The 24563-nt window shown below is 38.8% G+C and overlaps 1 protein-coding gene across 2 annotated transcripts in view; it reads left to right on the forward strand.

Moving 5' to 3' along the window:
• Window positions 1-315: 315 nt before the first annotated feature.
• SPDYA (speedy/RINGO cell cycle regulator family member A) overlaps window positions 316-24563 on the forward strand; it is a 33671-nt gene continuing 9423 nt past the window's right edge. Inside the window, exons 1-5 of one of the 2 annotated variants that reach the window (XM_010371172.2) lie at window positions 316-562; window positions 3376-3434; window positions 6583-6668; window positions 13486-13657; window positions 23742-24254. In XM_010371172.2, the coding sequence (XP_010369474.1) occupies window positions 328-562; window positions 3376-3434; window positions 6583-6668; window positions 13486-13657; window positions 23742-24050 (861 nt within the window). In that variant the 5' untranslated portion in view covers window positions 316-327 and the 3' untranslated portion in view covers window positions 24051-24254. Of the gene's footprint in view, window positions 563-3375; window positions 3435-6582; window positions 6669-13485; window positions 13658-23741; window positions 24255-24563 lie in introns of those variants that run through there. The other variant, XM_010371171.1, reaches the window with a different exon arrangement.

The following is a 24563-nucleotide window of genomic DNA, read 5'->3' on the forward strand; positions in this document are numbered from 1 at the left end:
AAATAAATTATGAAGTCAGCATCATTTCTATAATTAACTTTCAAATTTGGTCGAGTTCTGTAGCCAAAGCAAAATGGCATACAGTATCTTATTATTTGGGAAGAGGATGTCTATTTGTTACCCAAAGGAAGCATAGCTTTTCCTAGCACTGAATTTCAAAAGCAATTTTTAATGGGAGTCACTGTCACAAATAACATTTTAATGACAAGTTCAGTAACATTTTATATGACTGCATATGGTAGTATCATCCAGTTGTTTTTATATGAAATGAATGTGTGTGATGAATAATTGTATGTTTTATTTTTACAGGAATATTGGGAAACCAAAATGAGGCACAATCAGATGTGTTGTGAGACACCACCTACTGTCACTGTTTATGTAAAATCAGGGTCAAATAGATCACATCAGCCTAAAAAGCCCATTACTATGAAGCGTCCTATTTTTAAAGATAATTGGCAAGCATTTGAAAAAAATACACATAATAGCAACAAATCTAAAAGCCCCAAAGGACCTTGTCTGGTTATACAGCGTCAGGATATGACTGCTTTCTTTAAATTATTTGGTAGGTTTAAAATATTGTAATAGTGGTAATTATAAAGTACTAAAAACCTAGAATGTAAACATCTAATCATTTTCATGCTAATCAAAGAGGATATCATTATTTTTGTATTAAATTTCCCATCTCCAACCAAATTTGTTTTTGTTTTACTTAGTCTTTTTTTTTTTTTCAATGTTGGGTTTTTGTTTTGTTTCCTTACGGATTAAAAATTCATACTTATCTAGCTTCTAGACTACTTAAATCCAAATGTCAAATGTAAATTCTGGGCAATTCAACTTCATAGCCCATGGCATGAGTTTTGTTTGACCTAAAGTTAAATACGACATAAAGACTCAGGTGAGCTAACTGACCCAGTTTGACTGGGTCTAAGGGGTTTCCAGGACTTTCTCTGCTAAACCCAAGAAAACTAGGAAGCTTGGTCACACTAGAGAAGTTTCAGGATAACAGTTTGGGAACATTGTTAAAATTAACTATGTTTTATCATGTCCATATAATGAAACTGAATTTGAATTTGTTTAGGTTATGAGACAGTGCTACTTTGCTGATACATTTCTTAACATTGGCAAAAAGAAACTTCTTTATAGTACTGTACTCCTAACTAGGAAAGAGAGGGATTCTTTTTTTTTTTTTTTTTTTTTTTTTTTGGAGGTAGGGTAATAAGGTAAACAGATTAGAAAAAACGGTAGGATAGATGAGTTCTGAAAAATATCTGGAGTAATGAATCAAGTCAAGTAGATGCTACAGTCCGGTAGATCTAGGTAACAAGCTTCCTTGTTTCCAGAGGAAGGTCAGGTGCATTAAAGCAAGCTAGTTACAATTTAAAGAAAAGCAAAATGAAAAGATGAAAAAGGAAAAAAATGTAAGGAATATAAGTAGAAAAAGATATAAAGATGCTTCCCCATCAGGATTTAGAATGTTAATAAATGTTCCCCTTCTCTTCATTAAGAGCAGAACAAAATTATTACCTGCAAACTTTTTTAGTACCAAAACTCATCATGAGAAACAAGGGAAAATACCCGACTGTACCATTTTAGGTAACTTAAGAACTATAAATAGAGGCTGGGTGCGGTGGCTCATGCCTGTATTCCCAGCACTTTGAGAGGCCGAGGCGGGCAGATCAGCTGAGGTCAGGAGTTCAAGACCAGCCTGACCAACATGGAGAAACCCTGTCTCTACTAAAAATACAAAATCAGCCGGGTGTGGTGGCGCATGCCTGTAATCTCAGCTACTCGGGAGGCTGAGGCAGGAGAATCGCTTGAACCCGGGAGGCGGAGGTTGCAGTGAGCCGAGATTGCACCATTGCACTCCAGCCTGGGCAACAAGAGTGAAACTCTATCTCAAAAAAGAAAGAAAGAAAGAAATATAAATAGAATTAATGGGCCAGGCGCAGTGGCTCATACCTATAATCCCAGCACTTTAGGAGGCTGAGGGAGCAGATCACTTGAGGCCAGGAGTTTGAGACCAGCCTGGCCAACATGGTGAAACCCCATCGGGAATGGTGGCACATGCCTGTAATCCCAGCTACTTGGGAGGCTGAGGCAAGAGAATCGCTTGAACCTGGGAGGTGGATGCTACCGCTGAGCCGAGATCATACCACTGCACTCCAGCCTGGGCGACAGAGCAAGACTCTGTCTTAAAAAAAAAAAAAAAAAAAAAAGCCAGATATGGTGGCTCATACCTGTAATCCTAGCACTTTGGAAGGCCAAGGCAAGTGGATCGCTTGAGCTCAAGAGTTCAAGAACAGCCTGGGACAACGTGGTGAAATCCCCTCTCTACAATACAAAAAAAAAAAGGTTATTTGGGCATGGTGGTGCACACCTGTAGTCCCAGCTATCTGGGGGGCTGAGGTGGGAGGATCTTGAACCCAGGAGGTTGAGACTACAGTTGAGCCGAGATCACGCCACTGCACTCCAGCCTGGGTGACAAAGTGAGACCCTATTTAAAAAAGGGGAAAAAATTAGCAAGTCAGAAATTACTATTCTCAGGAAATCAGTAGTTATTCTTGGAAGTTTCCATGTGACTACATTGATGATATTTTAGTATACATAAATGAATATAAAGAAGTTATGCCTTTTTACTTAAAATGAAAGAGAGGAGACTGGCATGGTGGCATGCACCTGTAGTTCCAGCTACTCAGGAGTCTGAAGCCAGACGATCACTTGAGCCCAGGAGTTCAAGGCCCACCTGGGCAACATAGTGAGACCCTGTCTCTTAAAAAAGAAAAAGAAAGAAAAGAAAAGAAAGAGGGAATGGAAAAAAGCAGATTTTTCTAGATTACATTCTGACAACTATTACTATATTTTGAGACTATATATTTTAGCCCTTTAGAATTGAAATAAATATTTTACCTACTTTCTAGATGTTATTATTTTGACAATGTGTTTGTTTGTTGATCTTTTTATCCTAATAATTTTTTCAAAATGTTAATTATAAATAACTAATGAATTATGAATCCTTTTTATATAGACATTTTCGTATGTATTTGAATAATAGAAAGAATAGAAATAAATAGGAGAGAAGAATGCAAAACTAAAAATACTATTGGATATTCAGTAAACCAAACATTTCTGCCATTCTCCAGTCTGAGCCATATATTAAGGCAAATCAGATGGGTTGATGAAGGATAAAGCAGTAGTTTTTTGTACAGTCCTTGCAATGGTAAATACACCAAAGAACTGAAAATTCCACCTTAGGCAATACTGGTTCATTCATTTTTGTTTTATTTCTAAGCACCATGTATAATCTCTTGACATAGAAATTCTTCAAAAGGAAACATTCTGTTTTTAAAGACAAGTTATAGCTATCTTTTGTTGTAGATGACGATTTAATTCAAGATTTCTTGTGGATGGACTGCTGCTGTAAAATTGCAGACAAGGTAAATTTGGTAACAGTCTAACCATTAACCAGCATTATAATGTAACTGAACCATTAGAGCTTTAATGAGACCTTATAAGAATTTTCTATCTTATTAGTTATGATTAAGAAAAGAGCTAGCGGCCAGGTGCAGTGGCTCACACCTGTAATCCCAAAACTTTGGGAGGCTGAGGTGGGCGGATCACTTGAAGCCAGGAGTTGGAGACCAGCCTGGGCAACATAGTGATACCCCCATCTCTAAAAAATTTAAAAATTAGCCAGGTGTGGTGGCATGCACCTGTAGTCCCAGCCACCCAGCTGAGGTGGGAGGATCACTTGAACCCAGAAGTTGGAGGATACAGTGAGCTATGATCAATTGTGCCACTGCATTCCAGCCTGGACAATAGAGCAAGACTCTATCTCTAAATAAATAAATTTAAAAATTAAAAAAATAAGAGCTAGCCTGCACTGCTCCTTTGAAGCAGAATCTTTACACATTAATTTTTGGAATTAGCATATAGCATAGATTGAGTCTATACTTGAAGAATTGTAGAATATTATTGATTACATTTAAATGACCTTAAATTTGTATTTGTATTGAAAACAGAAAGCAAAACAGGTGTGGCAGCTCATGCCTGTAATCCCAACACTTTGGAAGGCCAAGGCAAGAGGATCACTTAAGCGCAGGAATTCCAAAACCAGTCTTGGCAACACAGGGAGACCTGGTCTCTAATTAAAAAAAAAAAAAAAATTATCTGGACATGGTGACTCATACCTTAGTCACAGCTACCTAGAAGGCTGAGGCAGGAGGATTGCTTGAGCCAGGGAGGTCAAGGCTGCAGTGAGCTGTGATACCACCACTGCACTCAAGCCTGGGTGACAGAGCAAGACCCTGTCTCAAAAACAAACAAAACAAAAAAAAACCCACAAACAAAAAATCAGTATAGACTTAATACATTTTGATCAGTTATTACCTTTTATCAGGTTGTGGAGAAAAAATATTCTGAGATTTACTTTACTAAGGTAGTCTGCATTTCAGCATTTTGTAATAACTCAGAGAAAACAAATCTCAGTAATTTTGTAGGTAAAATTAGTTTAACATGTTCTTTAGGAATCAGTGTTTCATAAAAGAATGTCTAACTTACACACTGGGAGCAGCGATGTTTCTGTGTTCTTTAGATTTTGTTGAATGATTAAAATTTCAGCTTTGTGACTCATGCCTGTGATTCTAGCACTTTGGGATGCTGAGGCAGGCAGATCACCTGAGATCAGGAGTTCAAGACTAGCTTGGCCAACATGGAGAAACCCCGTCTCTACTAAAAATACAAAAATTAGCCAGGTGTGGTGGCGTGCACCCATAGTCCCAGCTACTCGGGAGGCTGAGACAGGAGAATTGCTTGATCCCAGGAGGCAGAGGTTGCAGTGAGCCGAGACGGAGCCACTGCACTCCAGCCTGGGTGACAGAGCAAGACTCTGTCTCAAAAAAATAATAAAATAAAAATTTTCAGCTTTTTATTTTAGAAAAAAATTTCTCGTGCTAAGAATTTTCGGCTTTGTAAATGCCATTTTGTACCAAGCAGTCATATTTGAAAATTAAGTGTGGCTTTACGTCACTACTAGCCAACAGTAAAGGGAATGAATGGAAGGTTAGCTTGTGATTAAATACAAAGTACTGGGGTGAACATTTTTATTTCAGCTTAAGATGACAGGGATACACTAGAAGAAGGTTTATAAAATTTTTTAAATTTCATTTTGGAAAATTTAAAACATACACAATTTGAAGTAAATAGAACAAAGAGCCTCCATATGCCTCTCATCTAGCTACAGTAGATCAACTGTGGCCATCCTTGTTTCTTCTAATGCCTCTCACCAAAAACTGGATTATTTTAAAGCTGATCCCAGACATCCTAACATTTTTCCATAAATATTTCACAATATATCACTAAAAGTTAAGGGCTATTTTGAAACAATTACAATGTCATAATACTTTTAAAAATTAACAGTAATGCTGTAATATCAAATATACAATTCATGTGGAGTTATGATGGGTTTTTTTTTTCTTTTTCTTTTTCTTTGAGATAGAGTCATCCAGGCTGGAGTACAGTGGCATGATCTCAGCTCACTGCAACCTCCGCCTCCCGGGTTCAGGCAATTATCCTGCCTCAGCCTTCCAAATAGCTGGGATTACAGGCATGTGTCACCACGCCTGGCTACTTTTTCCGTATTTTTAGTAGAGATGGGGTTTCACTATATTGGCCAGGCTGGTCTCGAACTCCTGACCTTGTGATCCACCAGCCTCGACCTCCCAAAATGCTGGGATTACAGGCTTGAGCCACCACGCCCATCAGGAAGTTTTAAAATTTACGGTTTTAAGGTGCATTAAAGTTGTTGCACAGAAGGGGGCAGTGTTTGAAAAGTAACTACTGTATCTTAACACTATCTCAAGAGTACTTTACTGGAAGTTAACTGTGAAAACTTAGTATCACCTTTGTGGCAAATCCTGTTACAATAGGATGAATAAATGTCTTATGAGAGATAATCTGATACATTATTATAACTTGTTTTTAATTTGAACAGACAGAACCTGGCATATGTGCTAATAATCAGGCTAGAGATGTATCTTTCTAATAATATCTTTAAAACACATTCTCCCCATGAAAATAGAGCCATGTTATTCTAATTTCTGAAGTCATTTGGAAATCATTTTAAAAAGTTATTTTAAAAAGTGAGTATGGATGTCTGCAACTAACTCAAAGGGCTTAGAAAAATTACATATACACATACATACGCATAAATAGAGATAGCAAACATGGCAAATTTGGTGCATCTAAGTGAGGATGCATGGCTGTTCATTTTGCTATTACTTCAATTTCTGTATAGATTTGAAGTTTAAAATTAGATAAAAGTGGGATTTTAGCTCAAACTATTCACAATAATAAAATTTAGGAGTCCGTTCTAGTAAATAATGATATAATAAATAGTCAAGAATTACTTTTCACTGTTCACATGGTGGATTACAGAAAGTCAAAAAGTAAGTACACAATTCTATAATAAGTAATACTTTATTGTTTTAACTTATTCATCAGAAAATTTTAATGTTAACTATTTTAAAGCAGTTTTATTTATGAAAGCAAAATATTAATATTAATTTTTAACTTTTTTCCTTGTAGTATCTTTTGGCTATGACCTTTGTTTATTTCAAGAGGGCTAAATTTACTATAAGTGAGCATACCAGGATAAATTTCTTTATTGCTCTGTAAGTATACTTTCTACTAAGTGATTTTTGTGTTATCTGTTGTATATATTACACCTTATTTAAAACAGAGGCTGTTAAAAACGTTATGTATATCTTTGAATAGGCCTTCCTGTATAAATGCTATACATTTTTACTTTAATAGGATATTTTTATGTTTTTTTCACTTATGCTATATGCCTAAGATTTCCTTTTTTTTTTTTTTTTTTTTTTTTTTTTGAGATGGAATCTCGCTCTATTGCCAGGCTGGAGTGCAGTGGCGTGATCCTGGCTCACTGCAACATCTGACTCCCTGGTTCAAGAGATTATCCTGCCTCGGCCTCCCAAATAGCTGGGATTACAGGCATGTGCCACCACGCTCAGCTAATTTTTGTATTTTTAGTAGAGACGGGGTTTCACCATGTTGGCCAGGATGGTCTTGATCTCCTGACCTCGTGATCCACCCGCCTTGGCCTTCCAAAGTGCTGGGATTACAGGTGTGAGCCACTGCGCCTGGCCAAGATTTCTTGGAGTCTTCCACTTCAGTTTGTATTGCATGTTTTACATTTTTCAGAACGCTTCCATGTAAATTATCCCAAATTCTCCTCTTTGTGACTTAAATATTTTTTCAAACCAGAATATTCTCTGAAATTTTCCATTAATATATAGTAAAAATCACCATCATCATTGCCCTTTTACATTGAACAACTTGTGGAAATGCTCTAAACATAATCTTTGTGGACCTATATATATAACATAGGCATTATTCATATTTGATACCATTGGTATTCACTGGCTCTTTTACTAAACACACTGAGCTGTGACAAAGGAATACAGTTTGTTTTCCAATTCTTCGATTGACTTTATATTAGTTTATATTATCATTGTAATCTGTGAAATGATTTTCCAATCTATAGGTCAGAATTCATTTAGAATTTGTATTATTTAAGAATATATTTCCAGCTGGGTGTGGTGGCTCACGCCTGTAATCCCAGCACTTTGGGAGGCTGAGGCGGGTGGATCATCTGAGGTCAGGAGTTCGATACCAACCTGGCCGACATGGTTAAAACCCCGTCTCTACTAAAAATACAAAAGTTAGCTGGGCATGGTGGCGGGCATCTATAATCCCAGCTACTCGGGAGGCTGAGGCAGGAGAATCGCTTGAACCCTGGAGGTGGAGGTTGCAGTGAGCTGAAATCACACCACTGCACTCCAGCCTGGGAGACAGAGCGAGACTCCATCTCAGGGGGAGAAAAAATGTATATGTATATATCCTTTTCTACCCTATAGCTGGATATAATGCTGCAGTTGGGAATGCATGAATATACATATATATGGTTTTTTTTTTTTTTGAGATGGAGTCTCACTCTGTCACCCAGGCTGGAGTGCAGTGGTGCAATATTGGCTCACTGCAACCTCCGCCTCCCGGATTCAAGAGATTCTCCTGCCTTAGCTTCCCAAGTAGCTGGGATTACAGGCGCCCGCCACCACGCCCAACTAATTTTTTGTATTTTTAGTAGAGACGAGGTTTTACCATGTTGGCCAGGCTGGTCTTGAACTCCTGACCTCGAGTGATCCGCCTGTCTCAGCCTCCCAAAGTGCTAGGATTACAGGCATGAGCCACCGCGCCCGGCCACATGAATATAATTTTAAGTGTTTAACTAGAGAACACATATAAAAAATATTTAAGTTGAATATCTCAATAGCTGTCAGCACTGAAGATTAAGTTTTTACTCAAAGTATATCTAATTCAGAATCAAAGAGTGATTAAAGAAATAGGACTAGACTGGGTATAGTGGCTTATGCCTGTAATCCCAGCACTTTGGGAGGCGGGGTGGAAGGATTGCTTCAGGCTGGAAGTCCAAGACCAGCCTGGACAACATAGCAAGTCTCTACAAAAATAAAAATAAAAAAATTAACCAGGCATGGTGGCATGTGCCTGTAGTGCCAGCTACTTGGGAGGCTGAGATGAAGAGGATCACTTGAGCCCAGGAGTTCAAGGCTGCAGTGAGCTATGATCACCACTGTACTCCAGCCTGGGCAACAGAGCAAGATGCTGTCAGGGAAAAAAAAAAAAAAGGACTAGAAGAAACTGATTTTTTTTTTTTTTTTTTTTGAGACGGAGGCTCTCGAGACGGAGTCTCTCTCTGTCACCCAGGCTGGAGTGCAGTGGTGTTATCTTGGCTCGCTGCAACCTCCACCTCCCAGGTTCAAGCAATTCTCCTGTCTCGGCCTCCTAAGTAGCTGGGACTACAGGCACCTGCCATCATGCCCAGCTAATTTTTTTGTATTTTTAGTAGAGACGGGGTTTCACTGTGTTAGCCAGGATGGTCTCGATCTCCTGACTTCATGATCCGCCTGCCTCGGCCTCCCGAAGTGCTGGGATTACAGGCATGAGCCACTGCTCCTGGCCGAAGAAACTGATTTCTACATGTATTCAGGAGATACATTTTCCAGTACACAGGGAAAAATGAACTCAAAATTTGGGATGATTGCTAAACTGGAAAAATATAATAGTATTAGGTAATACTGAGTACTATGTGCAAGGCACTACAAAAAATTTTAATGTAGTATTAACTCATTTAATTTTCCCTATGAAATAAATTTTTTATTATCCCCATTTTACAGATGAGGAAACTGAGAGGAAGATTAAGTACTTGCTAAGAGCAAACAAGTTAGTAAGCAGCAAAGCAGGGGCACAAACTCAGGCATGGTAATCAATGACCAAATTCAGCCATCGACCACTAAGTTAAATTGCTGTTTATATATCTCAGTATTGTATTGTATTTGTAACTTGATGCAATATTTATTTTGTGGTTTTTTCACCTGAGAATTAAAAACAAACCAAAAGAAGCTTTAGTTTAAATCTTACTAGATGCCTGAAATTGAATTTGTTTCACTTGTTTTATAAAGTTATTACCAGTAGAGCACTATTGAGTTTATGCAATACAATTATCTGTAAGGTTGTATTGCATGTTGTATTATGTAAGCTCCATATTAAAAATAACATGAATTATAATTTCCATTTTAAGTATAATCATACTTTTTGTATGGCCTCAATAGTTCTCATTAAATATTTTCTCAGCCATAGTTCTAAAGCTCAAGTTCTTTTCCTTTTTATACAGTCTTACAATGTTTCCTTTCTGTTTATTCTTACAAGACTCTGAACTTCTATTATCATTCTTCTACATTACCTTTCACAATTATTTGTTTCATACTCACTTGCCTTCTCTACTTAATGGTAGGCTCCTTATGGTCAAGGAACATGTAACTTTTTATTTCATCTTCCAATTACTAACATATAGGAGATTCTTAATTTTTTTTTTTTTTTTTTTTTTTGAGACAGGGTTTCACTCTGTCACCCAGGCTGGAGTGCAGCAGCATGATCTTGGCTCACTGCAACCTCTACCTCTAGGGTTAAAGTGATCTTCTTGCCTCAGCCTCCTGAGTAGCTGAGACCACAGGCACATACCACCATGACACCCGGCTAATTTTTTTTTTTTTTTTTTTTGTAGAGATGGAGTTTTGCCATGTTGCCCAGGCTGGTCTCAAACTCCTGAGTTCAAGCCATCCTTCCCAAAGTGCTGGAATTACAAGCGTGAGCCACACACCTGGCCTTCTGGCTGCTTTTAAGACCTCTTTGGTGTTTGGCACTGGTTTCTTTTTAATAACCTACTTGGGATATGGTGGTAAGCTTTCTGGATTTGAAGATTAAGTATCGATGTTTTTTGTTTTTGTTTTTTTGTTTTTTGAGATGGAGTCTTGCTCTGTCACCCAGGCTGGAATGCATTGGCACGATCTTGGCTCACTGCAACCTCCGCCTCCCAGGTTTAAGCAATCCTCCCACCTCAATCTCCCAAGTAGCTGGGACTACAGGTCCCACCATGCCTGGTTAACTTTTGTATTTTTAGTAGAGACAAGGTTTCACCATATTGGCCAGGCTAGCCTTGAACTCCTGACCTCAGGTAATCCACCCGCCTCAGCCTCCAAAACTACTGGGATTACAGACGTGAGCCACTGAGCCTGACGTGAAGATTGATGCCTTTCAACAGACAACTCAGAAAATTCTATCCACTGTCTCTTCAAATATTCCTCTTCCTCTGCTATGTCCTTTTTCTCCTTTTGAAACCAGTTAAACTTGTTATGCCTCACTCAGTCTTCCACATCACTTATTTTTGAAAATTTCTTTTTCTTTCTTTCTCTCTCTCTCTCTCTCTTTTTTTTTTTTTTTTTTTTTTTTTTTTTTTTAAGACAGTCTCACTCTGTTGCCCAGGCTGGAGTGCAGTGGTGCGATCTCAGGTCACTGTGATCTCCACCTCCCAGGATCAAGTGATCCACCCACCTCAATCTCCCAAATAGCCGGGACCACAGGCATTCACCACAACACCCAGCTAATTTTTTGTATTTTTTTGTAGAGACGAAGTTTCTCCATGTTGTCCAGGCTGGGTTTCGAACGCCTCAGCTCAAGCAATCCGCCTGCCTCAGCCTTCTAAAGTGTTGGGATTACAGGCGTGAGCCACCGCACCCATTCCCATCTTTGCTATTTTCTTTTTCTCTTCTTCTTTTTCTTTTTTTTTTTTTTTTTTTTTGAGATGGAGTCTCGCTCTTGTTGCCCAGGCTGGAGCACAGTGGTGCCATCTCAGCTCACTGCAAGCTCTGCCCCCGGGTTCACGCCATTCTCCTGCCTCAGCCTCCCGAGTAGCTGGGACTACTGGCGCCTGCCACCACGCCTGGCTAATTTTTTTTGTATTTTTAGTAGAGACGGAGTTTCACCGTGTTAGCCAGGGTGGTCTCGATCTCCTGACCTTATGATCCACCCGCCTCAGCCTCCCAAAGTGCTGGGATTACAGGCGTGAGCCGCCGAGCCTGGCCAATCTTTGCTATTTTCTATCTATGTTTTTTTGGGCTGCATTTTAGATCATTTATTTAGATTTATCTCAGTTCACTAATTTTATCTTCAGCTTATGTCTAATATGCTAATTAATTTCATTATAAAACTTTGCATTTATAAAAGTTCTATTTTCTTATTTTTCAAATATACTTTTCCATTTATCATATTATCAAGGTACTTTTAATTTTTTTACATGTACTGGAAATAGTTATTCTTACATTTTGTGTCTATTCCATTACTTTCAGATTTCAGGGTCTCTTTCTGCTCTTGGTACCTTGTTCCCCTATGTGTTTTGTAGCATTTTTATTATAAGTTGCCTGTTTTTCTTGGAAAGTCATCTGTGAGACTTGTATTATTTCCAATGAGAAATCTACCCCATCCTAATGGTGGTGCCTGTGTTATCTAATATGTTATTTTTTCTCTGACTACTTTTAAGATTTACCCTTTATCACTGGTTTTGAGCAATTTGATTATGCTGTTCGTTGGTTTAATTTTCTTCATGTTTCATGTGCTTTGAGGTTCATTGAACTTCTTTGTAGGTTTATAGTTTTTACTAAATTTCAAAAAGTTTCAGCTGTTATTCCTTCAAATATCTTCTGTCCACCTGATTTTCTGTCTGCCCTATTCAGATTACAGAGCATTGAAAGAATCCTGCATTGTTATTGATACTGGCCTTCAGTCTCCAATTTCACCTATTCCTTGAAGTCCCACATCAAACTGATGCTCTGCTTATTTATTCCTAATTTTTTTTCTTTTCTTTCTTTCTTTCTTTTTTTTTTTTTGAGACAATCTCCCCCTGTCACCCACGCTGGAGTGCAGTGTTTCAATCTCAGTGGCTCACTGTAACCTCTGCCTTCCGGGTCCAAGTGATTCTCCTGCCTCAGCCTCCCAAGTAGCTGGGATTACAGGGGTGGGCCACCACGCCCAGATAATTTTTGTATTTTTAGTAGAGATAGGGTTTCACTGTGTTGGCCAGGCAGTTCTCCAACTCCTGGCCTCAAGCAGTCCGCCCACCTTGGCCTCCCAAAGTTCTGAGATTACAGGCGTGAGCCACCATGCCCGGCCCTCATCCTGTGTTTATGATTTTTGTTTCTTTTTTTTTTCTGTGTATTTCATTTTGAATAGTTTCTGTTGTGTCTTCAATTCACAGATGTTTTCTTTGTGGTATTTAATCTGCCATTAATCCCAATCAGTGTATTTTTCATTGTAGACATTGTAGTTTTCATCTCTAGAAGTACATTTTCAATATGTCTACTTAACTTTTTGAACAGAAATAGTTATACAGAATAGTTATAACTGTTTCAATGTCCTTATCTTTTATGTCAACCACGTCAACCATGGGTATCAGTTTGGGGTTGATTTTGATTGATTATTCTCCTTATGATGAGTCATGTTTTCCTGCTTCTGTGCCTACCTGCTCCCCATCAAGTATTTAGCAGAATACTGAGTTTCATATGTGTATAAGAAAATTACCTGAATCTGGGGAAAGATGTTAAGAAAAGATTAGGAGGAATACTGCCTAACATTCACATAGGGCTGCAAATAGTGGCTGTTCCCATCAGCCAGGCTGAAAAGATTCATAATTCATGGACCATTGAGAAGAGTACTCAGGAAGGTCTTGCTTCAGTAGTGAGGAATAACTAGCCCCAGACTGAACGTTGTTCCAGATCCACCTAAAAAATCATAAAAGCAACATCTGAAAGAATCAGACTATTTCAAAGTAATTTTAACTGCATCCCAGAACAAAGCTCAAGATTTGTAGGAATAAGAAATACCTAGAACCCAACAAGGTAAAATTAACTAAATCTCTATTTTTGAACTGCATTTCTTTAAGTAATGTTGAACACCTTTCATGTGTTTATAAGCCACTTTTATGTCTTTTGGTGTGTGTGAACTACCTGTTTCTGTCCCTTACCCATTTCTTTTTTGGGTTGTGATCTTCTTTGTTAGGTATCTGGCTAATACAGTTGAAGAAGATAAAGAAGAAACCAAGTATGAAATTTTTCCATGGGCTTTAGGGAAAAACTGGAGAAAATTGTTCCCTAATTTCTTAAAGTTAAGGGACCAGCTCTGGGACAGAATTGACTATAGGGCTATTGTAAGCAGGCGATGTTGTGAGGAGGTAAGAATTTTAAAAAAAACTTTACGTATGTAATTTTTGTGTTCTGTATATCTAATTATCCTTGTTTTTTAAATGTGCTTCTAATGTTTTGGTATTCTGGGTATTTTTTTCTTTTCTTTTTTTAATATGTAGAGTAGACCATTGATCATTACCATGAATACAACTTGTGTATTACAATGTTGCTGTCTTATCACCATAACTAAAAACTGTCAGCCAGGCAAGCCGTGCTCACGGCTGTAGTCCCAGCACTTTGGGAGGCTGAGGCAGGTGAATCTCCTGAGGTCAGGAGTTTGAGACCAGCCTGGCCAATTATGGTGAAACCCCATCTCTACTAAAAATACAAAAATTAGGCCGGGTGCAGTGGCTCATGCCTGTAATCCCAGCACTTTGGGAGGTCAAGGTGGGCAGATAACGAGGTCAGGAGATCGAGACCATCTTGACTAACATGGTGAAACCCCGTCTCTACTAAAAATGCAAAAAAATTAGCCGAGCGTGGTGGCGGGCGCCTGTAGTCCCACCTACTCGGGAGGCTGAGGCAGGAGAATGGTGTGAACCCAGGAGGCGGAGCTTGCAGTGAGCATAGATTGCACCACTGCACTCCAGCCTGGGCGACAGAGCAAGACTCGTCTCAAAAAAAAAAAAAAAAAAAAAAAAAAAAAAAAAGGGCCGGGCGCGGTGGCTCAAGCCTGTAATCCCAGCACTTTGGGAGGCCGAGACGGGCGGATCACGAGGTCAGGAGATCGAGACCATCCTGGCTAACACGGTGAAACCCCGTCTCTACAAAAAAATACAAAAAACTAGCTGGGCGAGGTGGCGGGCGCCTGTAGTCCCAGCTACTCGGGAGGCTGAGGCAGGAGAATGACGTGAACCCGGGAGGCGGAGCTTGCAGTGAGCTGAGATCCGGCCACTGCACTCCAGTCTGGGCGACAGAGCGAGACTCCGTCTCAAAAAAAAAAAAAAAAAGAAACAAAGAAAAATACAAAAATTAGCTAAATGGGGTGGCCAGTGCCTGTAATCCCAGCTACTTGGGAGGCTGAGGCAGGAGAATCACTTAAACCCAGGAGGCGGAGGTTGCGGTAAGCTGAGATGGTCCACTGTACTCCAGCCTGGGCAACAGAGTAAGACTCCATCTCAAAAACAAACAAAAAATTGTTATTTCTATTTTTCAGAGCAGCCTACTTCTATAGTACGTACTTTTTTTTTTGAGACAGTCCCGCTCTGTCGCCCAGGCTGGAGTGCAGTGCTGCAATCTTGGCTCACTGCAACCTCCGTCTCCCAGGTTCACACCATTCTTCTGCCTCAGCCTCCCGAGTAGCTGGGACTACAGGCGCCCGCCACCATGCCCAGCTAATGTTTTGTATTTTTAGTAGAGACAGGGTTTCAGTGTGTTAGCCAGGATGGTCTCGATCTCCTGACCTCGTGATCCACCCGCCTCAGCCTCCCAAAGTGCTGGGATTACAGGTGTGAGCCACCATGCCCGGCTTATAGTAAGTGCTTTTATTTTAGTGTATTTCTTGTGTCTAAAGGATCATCAATATATTGAAAAAGGGTGATATGAACAGACCAAAATACCTTATTTAGGATTAGAATAACACTGGAGTTGGGTAATAATTTCTGCTCAATAAAGTATGTGAAATTTCAGGTTCCCAAAATTGAAACACTATTTAACACGTGTATTAAATGGTATACAATTTAAAAATTTTTTGAAAATCATAACTCTTTTCACATAGAATATATTGTTTCTTTGATGCTAAATCTTATTAGGATAAATCAGCAGGACACTAAAAATTTAATAATCAAGTTATTTTATTAAATGTTCTGGTTTTTAATAAAGTCAGTATTTCAAACTACAGAAAAATTCTAGAGTAGAAAATTAAATGGAAAGCAGTGGTCACTGTAAGCTTTGGTATTAGTTCAGAAAAATATGATAAATGTGGGCTAGTTGATATACTTGCAAATCTTAAGATTTGATAGAATTAACGTATTCATTAATATACATTGACTTAGTGAGCACTTAGTAAGTATCTACCAGAAACTATATTATTTCTTTTAATTTAAAAATGGCGGCCGGGCGCGGTGGCTCAAGCCTGTAATCCCAGCACTTTGGGAGGCTGAGGCGGGCGGATCACGAAGTAAGGAGATCGAGACCATCCTGGCTAACACGGTGAAATCCCGTCTCTACTAAAAATACAAGGAAATTAGCCGGGTGTGGTGGCGGGCGCCTGTAGTCCCAGCTACTCAGGAGGCTGAGGCAGGAGAATGGCGCGAACCTGGGGGGCGGAGCTTGCTGTGAGCCGAGATCGCGCCACTGCACTCCAGCCTGGGGCACAGAGCAAGACTCTGTCTCAAAAAAAAAAAAAAAAAAAAAAAATGGCAGCCAGGTATGGTAGCTCACATCTGTAATCCCAGCACTTTTGGAGGCTAAGGTGGCCTGGATCGCTTGAGTCCAGGAGTTCAAGACCAGCCTGGGTAACATGGCAAAACACCATCTCCACAAAAAATACAAAAAATTAGGTAGGTGTGGTGGTGCACACCTGTAGTTCTAGCTACTTGAGAGGCTGTGGTGTGAGAATCACCTGAGCCCAGGAGACTCAGGCTGCAGTGAGCCATGGTTATGCCACTGCACTCCAGCCTCAGCAACAGAGCAATACCCTGTCCCAAAAAATAAAAATAAAAAAGGCTTGAACAATAATAGCAGTATTACATCTATTAATTCCAGGCAGTAGGGATATGGATATTTGTTATATTATTCCTAATGCTTTTTCATAATTTTAAAATTTAGCAACATTTAAAAATATATTTATAGAACTTGTTTTTCCTCTTCAAAAAGGTCACCTTGTTTAAGTGAATTTAATTCCGTTATCCTTATCACAATACTTTGTTTCTTTCTGTAGCACTGAATAAAATTTGTAATTATTTATTTGCTTATCTATTGTCTAAACAATAAACTGTAAATGTAATGAAGTGAAAAATCTAGTACACTTCTAATATCTCCCATCTCTGTCCTCACACTTCAATTACAACAATCATGCATTATTCTCTTTTACTGAGAAAACAGAAGCAGAACAGACTGTCCACATGCTCACATCTTATCGTCCATCCTACCTACATGTGTACGCCTGTATTCTGCCTTCCCTTTGTTACTGTGAAAGAATGATCTTTGCTCCTATCCCAATCCATTCCCTCTACTTGTGCACTAGATCTCATCTTTTCTTGCTTTCTCAAGGACATCACATTCCAGTAAGTGTCCCCTTTCCAGCATTTCACATTTTTTATTTTATTGGATCACTGCCATCAGAATATAGAATTGCTCTAAGATATCCATCAATAAAAATAAAAACGAAAACTTTATCCCCCAGCTACCACTACATTTCTCTGCTTTGCCTTCCTTATAACCAAACTCCTTGAAGAACTGCTTGTATTCTGTCTCTACTTCTGTTCTTTCCATTCTCTTTGAACCTGTTATATAAAGTCTTTTTTCCCTCATTCTGTAGAAACTTGTCAGGCCACCAAATATCTCTATATGGCCAAATCCCAAGGTTAATTTGTAGTCCTCAATCTACACAATTTAGCAGCATTTGACACTATCCCTTATTTCTTCCTGAAACACTGTTTTCACTTGGTTTTGAGGATACCAGGTTTTTTTCAGTCACTTTTGCCAGTTCCTTTTTACCTCACCAACTTCATTAGAGTGTCCCAGGGCTTACTTAGGATCTCTTCTCCTTTCTATTGGTATTAACTTATTAGGTGACCCCATTCACTCTCAAGGCTTTAACACTAACAACTAATAATTTCTTCCAATTCCAGATCTGCATACCAAATCGCCTGTTGATATTTTTTGTCTAATTGATACCTCAAACTTAACATGCCTAAAATTGAACTCCTGACTCCTTGACACAGATCTCCAGATCTGCTCCTCCTGCAGTCTTCCACATATTCATAAGTAGCAACTCTATCATTTTAGTTGCTCAGGCCAAAACAATTATTTCCATTTACCCTTCTTTTTCTTATATTTGTACCTTGAAAAAATATCCAGCATCCTACCATTTCTCACCACCTCCACCACTAATACTGTACTTTTAAATTGTCACCTCTTGCCTCGATTATTGGCATAAGTTTCCAAATAGTCTCTCCCACCCCCCACCTTTTTTTTTTTTTTTTTTTTTTTTTTTAAAGACAGGGTCTTACTCTGTTACCCAGGCAGGAGTGCAGTGGTGTGATCATGGCTCACTGCAGCCTTAACCTCCTAGACTCAAGTGATCTCCTGCCTTAGCCTCCCAAGTAGCTGAGACTATAGGCATGTGCCACCATGCCCAGCCAATTTATATTTTGTAGAGATGAGGTCTCGCTATGTTGCCCAGGCTGGTCTCAAACTCCTGTGCCCAAGCAATCCTCCCACCTTGGCCTCCCAAAGTGCTGGGATTGCAGGTGTGAGCCACCATACGCAGCTATAATCTATTCTTCATACAGCTGCCAGAGTAATTTTTTTTTTTTTTTTTTTTTTTTTAGGTAAGTCAAACCATGACTTCTGTATTCAAAAGCCTCCAGTATCTTCCAGCCATACATAGGGTAAAAGACAAAGTCCCTGTCATGGTCCAACATGGTCTATCAGCCCTCCTCTCTTATCTCTTTGATTTCATCTCAAATCTTTGCTCTTCCACTCAAGCTACACCAGCCTCCTTACCTCAAAGATACCAGTTACACTCCCATCTCATGGTCTTTGCACTTACTTTTCCCATAACCTAGAATGTTGTTCCCCAGATATCAGTATGCTTCACTTCCTAACTACATTCAGGATTCTGCTTAAATGTCACCTCAGAGAGACCTCTCCTTATCACGTTATATAGAGTAGTATCTCCCTCCATGGAATAGAAGTGCCCTCACAATTATGTTCAATTGAATTTTGACAAGGGTACCAAGAAAATTCAATTGGGAAAGTGTAGTCTTTTCAACAAATGGTGCTGGGACAACTGGATATCTACATGCAAAAGAATGAAGCCGAACCTCTGGTTCATACCATATATAAAAATTAACTCAAAATGGATCAAAGACCTAAATGTAAAACCTAAAACCATAAAACTCTTAGAAGAAAACATAGGGATAAGTCTTCATGACCTTGAATTAGGTTTCTTAGATGTGATACCAAAAGTAACAAGTAACAAAAGAAGATATAAAATAGACATCATCAAAATTAAAACCTTTTGTCCTTCAAAGGATACCAAGTGAAGAGATGACCTACAAAATGAAAAAAATGTTTTTGCAAGTCATCTATTTGATAAGGGTCTTGTATCTAGAAATATAAAGAGCTTTACAACTTAACAATAAAAAGACAATCAACTTAAAAAATGGGCAAAGAATCCAAATAGACATTTCTCCAAAGAAAGTATGCAAATTGCTAAAACATACACACACACACACACACACACACACTTGAAAAGATGTTCAACTTCATTAGCTGTCAGGAATTGCAAATCAAAAGCACCATGAGATATTACTTCACACCCACTCTGATGGCTATAAACAAAAATAAAAGTATTGGAGAGGATGTGGAGATACTGGAACACTCATACACTTCTTATGGAAATGTAAAATGAGGAAGATGCTTTGCATAACAGTCTGGCAATTCCTCACAAGGCTAACATAAAGTTACCATATGACCCAGAAAGTCTAGTCCTAGCTATATATGCCAAAGGATAAAAACAAAACTATGTCCACACAAAAAACTTTAACATGAATGTTCATGGCATTATTCATAATAGCCAAAGTAGAAACAACATAAATGTCCATCAGCTGATAGAATGGATAAACAAAATAAGGTATATCCCTAAAATGAAATATTACTTGGCAATTAAAAGGAATGAAGTACCTGGTACAAACTACAATGCAGGTAACCTTGAAAAGATTATGCTACATGAAAGAAACCTGTCACAAAGGACAACATATTGTATGATTCAATTTATATGAAAGGTCCAGAATAGACAAATTCAGAGACAGAAAGTAGATTAGTAGTTACTATGGGTGACAGAAAGGGGAAAATGGAGTGTGATTGCTTTATAGAGTGATGAAAATGTTTCAAAATTGAGTGTGGTTATGGTTGCTCAACTCTGAATATATTGAATATCATTGAATTGTACATTTCAATTGGGTGAATTGTAAGGTATTTTAATTACATTTCAAAGCTGTTAAAATTAAAAGTAGTTGCTCCTACTATTACTCTGTATTCCCTTTCTCAGCTCCAATTTTCCTCATAGCACTCAACCATCATATAACAGACTCCTTTTTACTTATTTATCTTGCTAACAAACTTTCTCCCACTAAAATATAGATTCCAAGAGAGCAGGATCTTTGTTTTGCTTTTGTTTGTTTTGTTTTGTTTTTGTTTTTGAGACAGGGTCTCATTCTGTTACCCAGGCTGCAGGCTACAGTGTGCAATCATAGCTCACTGCAACATTGAACTCCTGGGCTCAAGCAATCCTCCCACCTTGGCCTCCCAAAGTTCTGGGATTACAGACGTGAGCCACAGTGCCTGGCCCTATTTTTGGTTTTTTTTTTTTTTTTAGACAGAGTTTCATTCTGTCACGCAGGCGGGAGTGCAGTGGCACAATCTCGGCTCACTGCAACCTCCACCTCCTGGGCTCAAGCAATTCTCCTGCCTCAGTCTCCCAAGTAGCTAGGATTATAGCTGGGATTACAGGCATGCGCCACCATACCCGGCTATTTTGTATTTTTAGTAGAGACAGGGTTTTCACCATGGTGGCCAGGCTTGTCTCAAACTCCTGAGCTTAAGTGATCCACCTGCCTCGGCCTCCCAAAGTGCTGGATTACAGGCGTGAGTGCCCAGCTTTATTTTGTTCTTATTCTATCTCCAGAGCCTAGAACTGTGCCTGACACATAGTGGGTAGTCAATAAATTATTTGTTGACTGATCAAATGAATGGAACTTCCAATTCTGTTTCATACCTTCTTATCCATGAAATAGGGAAACAATAAACTATAATTATTCACTGAGCTCACTTTGCACTGCCCCTTACTCCAGTGGCAGATAGAGAAGCTGTTCTTTGGCTGTTCCAACAAGGTACATTTGAATCATGTTGGAGTACAGAAAAGGTAACTGCCTAGTAGATTTTATCCTGTTCTGTTAAGTGTTCACTGGATAACTACTTTATGAATAACACACCAAGTTCAGTGCCCTGGGAGTTTATTGTAAAGAAGTATTATTTCACCCCATTCCCATTCCTGAAGTAGCAAGACATACAGTTGAAAATTTAACTATTCTATACATTTGTTACTGAAAGCCTAGCACACTGTCAAATGAAACATTTCTTTAGTCCCATATCCTAAAATAACCTCAAGTTAGGACAGTAGCTACAAACTAGCTTACAATAATAATACTTTACATTTGCACAGTGCTTTACAAATTATGAGTTTTCCCAGAAATTATCACACAAATAGCTGTGAGGGTGGTGGCATCCCCATTTCACAGCTAATGAAACTGAGGACCAAAGAGGCTGGGATTTACTCAAAATCATAGAAGTGGCAGAGCCAGAACATCTAATGACTTCCTAGCGTTCTCTTTTTTCTGTGACATCTAGCCTCCATATAAGCTTCTCATATTGGTTAGTTTAGAAAATGCATTTATATCTTGTCTTGGGAATTAAATAGCCTCAGTATTCTCTCCGTTTCACAGATGCAAAAACTGTGGCTTAGTAAGATTGTGATTTGTCCATGGCCATGAAGTTAATAAGTAGCAGACCCAATGTACTTAAACTTAGTGCTCTTTGCATTATACACCACTGACATAAGAAAGAACAAGTGCTGTCTTTTCAAATAATGAGTTTTGTAATTTTTCTCTTTTATTTTTTTAATCTTGGCTGCAAAGAAGCTAACAGCCAGGTATTATCCTTGACCACATCGACTCTTATTACATTTTATTACTGGCATGTCTGCTTTCCCCTTTTAGTCAAAATTTCCCTTTTGGGTCTAAATTCAATGAAATTTTTTCCCCCTTTTTTGTCAGCTGCCTCATTCTTTTTTGGAAAGAGATGGGGTGTGATTAAATTGGAAAATATATGTAGGGCTTCTCCAGAAAAGAGTGGACTATTTCTTTGTTTATTCCAATTTTTATCTTCTTACCTGATGATCTTATCAACAACTCCTTTGAGGTGGGATTTTATTACATTGGTGATGGCTTAATTTCTAAACTGGTTCACACATTAGGGAGGATGCCTATCTAATGAGAGAGTTAAGACTACACTTCCAGCCCCTTTCATGCATCATGGAGGGTGGCAATTTAATCAAGAAGTTTTTCTCTATTCCAGTTAATATTCTGGCCAAGATGCCACAATATCATCGTAGCTGAGTTCTTCACTATCTATTACTTGATTCCAGGTTAGGAATTTAGAAAGCAATGAGATAAGTAGTGTGTTTTGATAGAATAATCCAATGACAGTATGCAGAGGAGATCCAATATAGGGAATGTATTGGAAACTGCTAAACTTGCTATAGCTGGAAACAAGGGTGTGACGAAAATTGATAGCAGTGCTGAAGAAAATGAAACACATGTTAGAAATGTTAAAAAATTACAATTATCATTACCTGGTGACCAGTTGGATATAGGGTACATGGGAGAGGGAACTGTCAGTTTCAAATCTATATAACAGGAAGAGTAATGGGTTCCATAATGGAAATAAGGAAGGCTACAGAAGCAAACTGGATTCTTTGGGGAGATAAGGAATTTGGTATATAGACATGAATTTAAGGCAGTAACTGGATATAATTAAATGAATGGTCAACAGGTAGAGTAAAAGTCATTACATATAAATGATGCTTAGAGTATTTAAGAGATTCAAGGTGAAAGTAATATTAATACTTTTTAAGAACTTTCCAGGCACTGTTCTAAGTATTGCCCATGTATTAACTCTCACAATTCTTAGATCTGGCTAGGTAATCCCAGATAAGAAACTAAGGAACAGAGAGTTTAAGTGACTTCTCCAAGGACACACAATAATTAAAGCAGCACTCCAGTATTCAAACCAAGGCAGTCTGACTCCAGAGTCAGTGCTTTTTTTTATTTTTTATTTTATTTTATTTTTTTATGCCTATATCTGTCTCCTCCCCATTCCTCCCCATTCTTCTCCCTGCCAGGGAGAGGAGAAGCTCACTGGGTTGGTTTTGAAAGTCAGTGCTTTTAACACCTATACTTTACTTACCTCTTGAGATCACAGATAGGGAGAGTATATACACAGAAAAACAGAGGGCCAAGTATCAAATTTTAGGAACACTGTTGCCCAGGCTGGGTTTCGAACTCCTCAGCTCAAGCAATCCACCTGCCTCAGCCTTCTAAAGTGTTGGGATTACAGGCGTGAGCCACCGCACCCATTCCCATCTTTGCTATTTTCTTTTTCCTTTTTTTTTTTTTTTTTTTTGAGATGGAGTCTCGCTCTGTCGCCCAGGCTTGAGTGCAGTGGGGTGATCTCTGCCCACTGCAAGCTCCACCTCCCAGGTTCATGCCACTCTCCTGCCTCAGCCTCCCGAGTAGCTGGGACTACAGGTACTCGCAACCACGCCCGGCTAATTGTTTTGTATTTTTAGTAGAGACGGGGTTTCACCATGTTAGCCAGGATGGTCTTGATCTCCTGACTTCGTGATCCACCCGCCTCAGCCTCCCAAAATGCTGGGATTACAGGCGTGAGCCACCGCGCCTGGCCAATTAATTGTTTTTTAACCCAATACATTCCAAAGTTAAGAATTACATATTGTTTTGGAGTAACTGTATTATCTTTCCCAAACTTAGAATATTCAGAATTGAAAAATAAATACCCCGATAACCTGGAAGTTTGCTTCAGTCCTATTTCCTGTTTAAAATAATTTACTTTGTCGATTATTGTCTTAAAGATCCAAGCAATGAGTCACTTTTTAGTGATGATCCTCCCAGCCTTATCTGGAAGTGTTTTGTTTCATAAATCAGCAATTTGGATTTTTATCTTCACTTTAGAGACAGTTGTTCTTGAGTTATAATTTTTGAACTCAATTTTAGTAAATTTTGAAATATTACTAAAATTCTAAAAGTAAGCTTTCCATTATAGGTTATGGCCATTGCACCAACCCATTATATCTGGCAAAGAGAACGCTCTGTTCATCACAGTGGAGCTGTCAGAAACTACAACAGAGATGAAGTTCAGCTGCCCCGGGGACCTAGTGCCACACCAGTAGATTGTTCACTCTGTGGTAAAAAAAGAAGATATGTTAGACTGGGATTGTCTTCATCATCATCTTTATCCAGTCATACATCAGGGGTGACAGAAAAACATTCTCAGGAGTCATACAACTCACTGTCAATGGACAAAATAGGTGATCCTTCTCAAGTTTATACCAGTTCTCAAGATATGATTTAGTAATATGCCAGAATTAGATTTATGCATGTTGTTTACTGAGCTCTAGTCAGTCCTTGCTGGCAGGGATACATAATAATTTATATACTTCAACAATATGAGTTAAATTAATCTTGAAACTTTCTCCCCTTTCAGTTACTTTTTGTCTTGTGTCCATATCTGTTTTGTGGTGACCCAACTAAACAGATTTTTAATGTGACCTATGTTCCTTCTGTATACTTTTCTAACAAAATTAGAACCATACTATATCTGGGCTTGCTTTTTTCACTTATACAAAGTATTTTCCTATGTCATTACTGAGTCCTCCAAAACCAGTTTCTTTTTTTTTTTTTTTGAAACAGAGTCTGACTCTGTTGCCCAGGCTGGAGTGCAGTAGGACAGTCTCTGCTCACTGCAGCCTCCACCTCCCGGGTTTGGCTGATTCTCATGCCTCAGCCTCCTAAGTATCTGGGATTACAGACATGTGCCACCATGCCCAGATATTTTTTGTGTTTTTAGTAGTGAGGGGTTTCACCA

Source organism: Rhinopithecus roxellana, chromosome 17 (assembly GCF_007565055.1).
Source record: "Rhinopithecus roxellana isolate Shanxi Qingling chromosome 17, ASM756505v1, whole genome shotgun sequence".
Lineage (NCBI taxonomy): Eukaryota > Metazoa > Chordata > Mammalia > Primates > Cercopithecidae > Rhinopithecus > Rhinopithecus roxellana.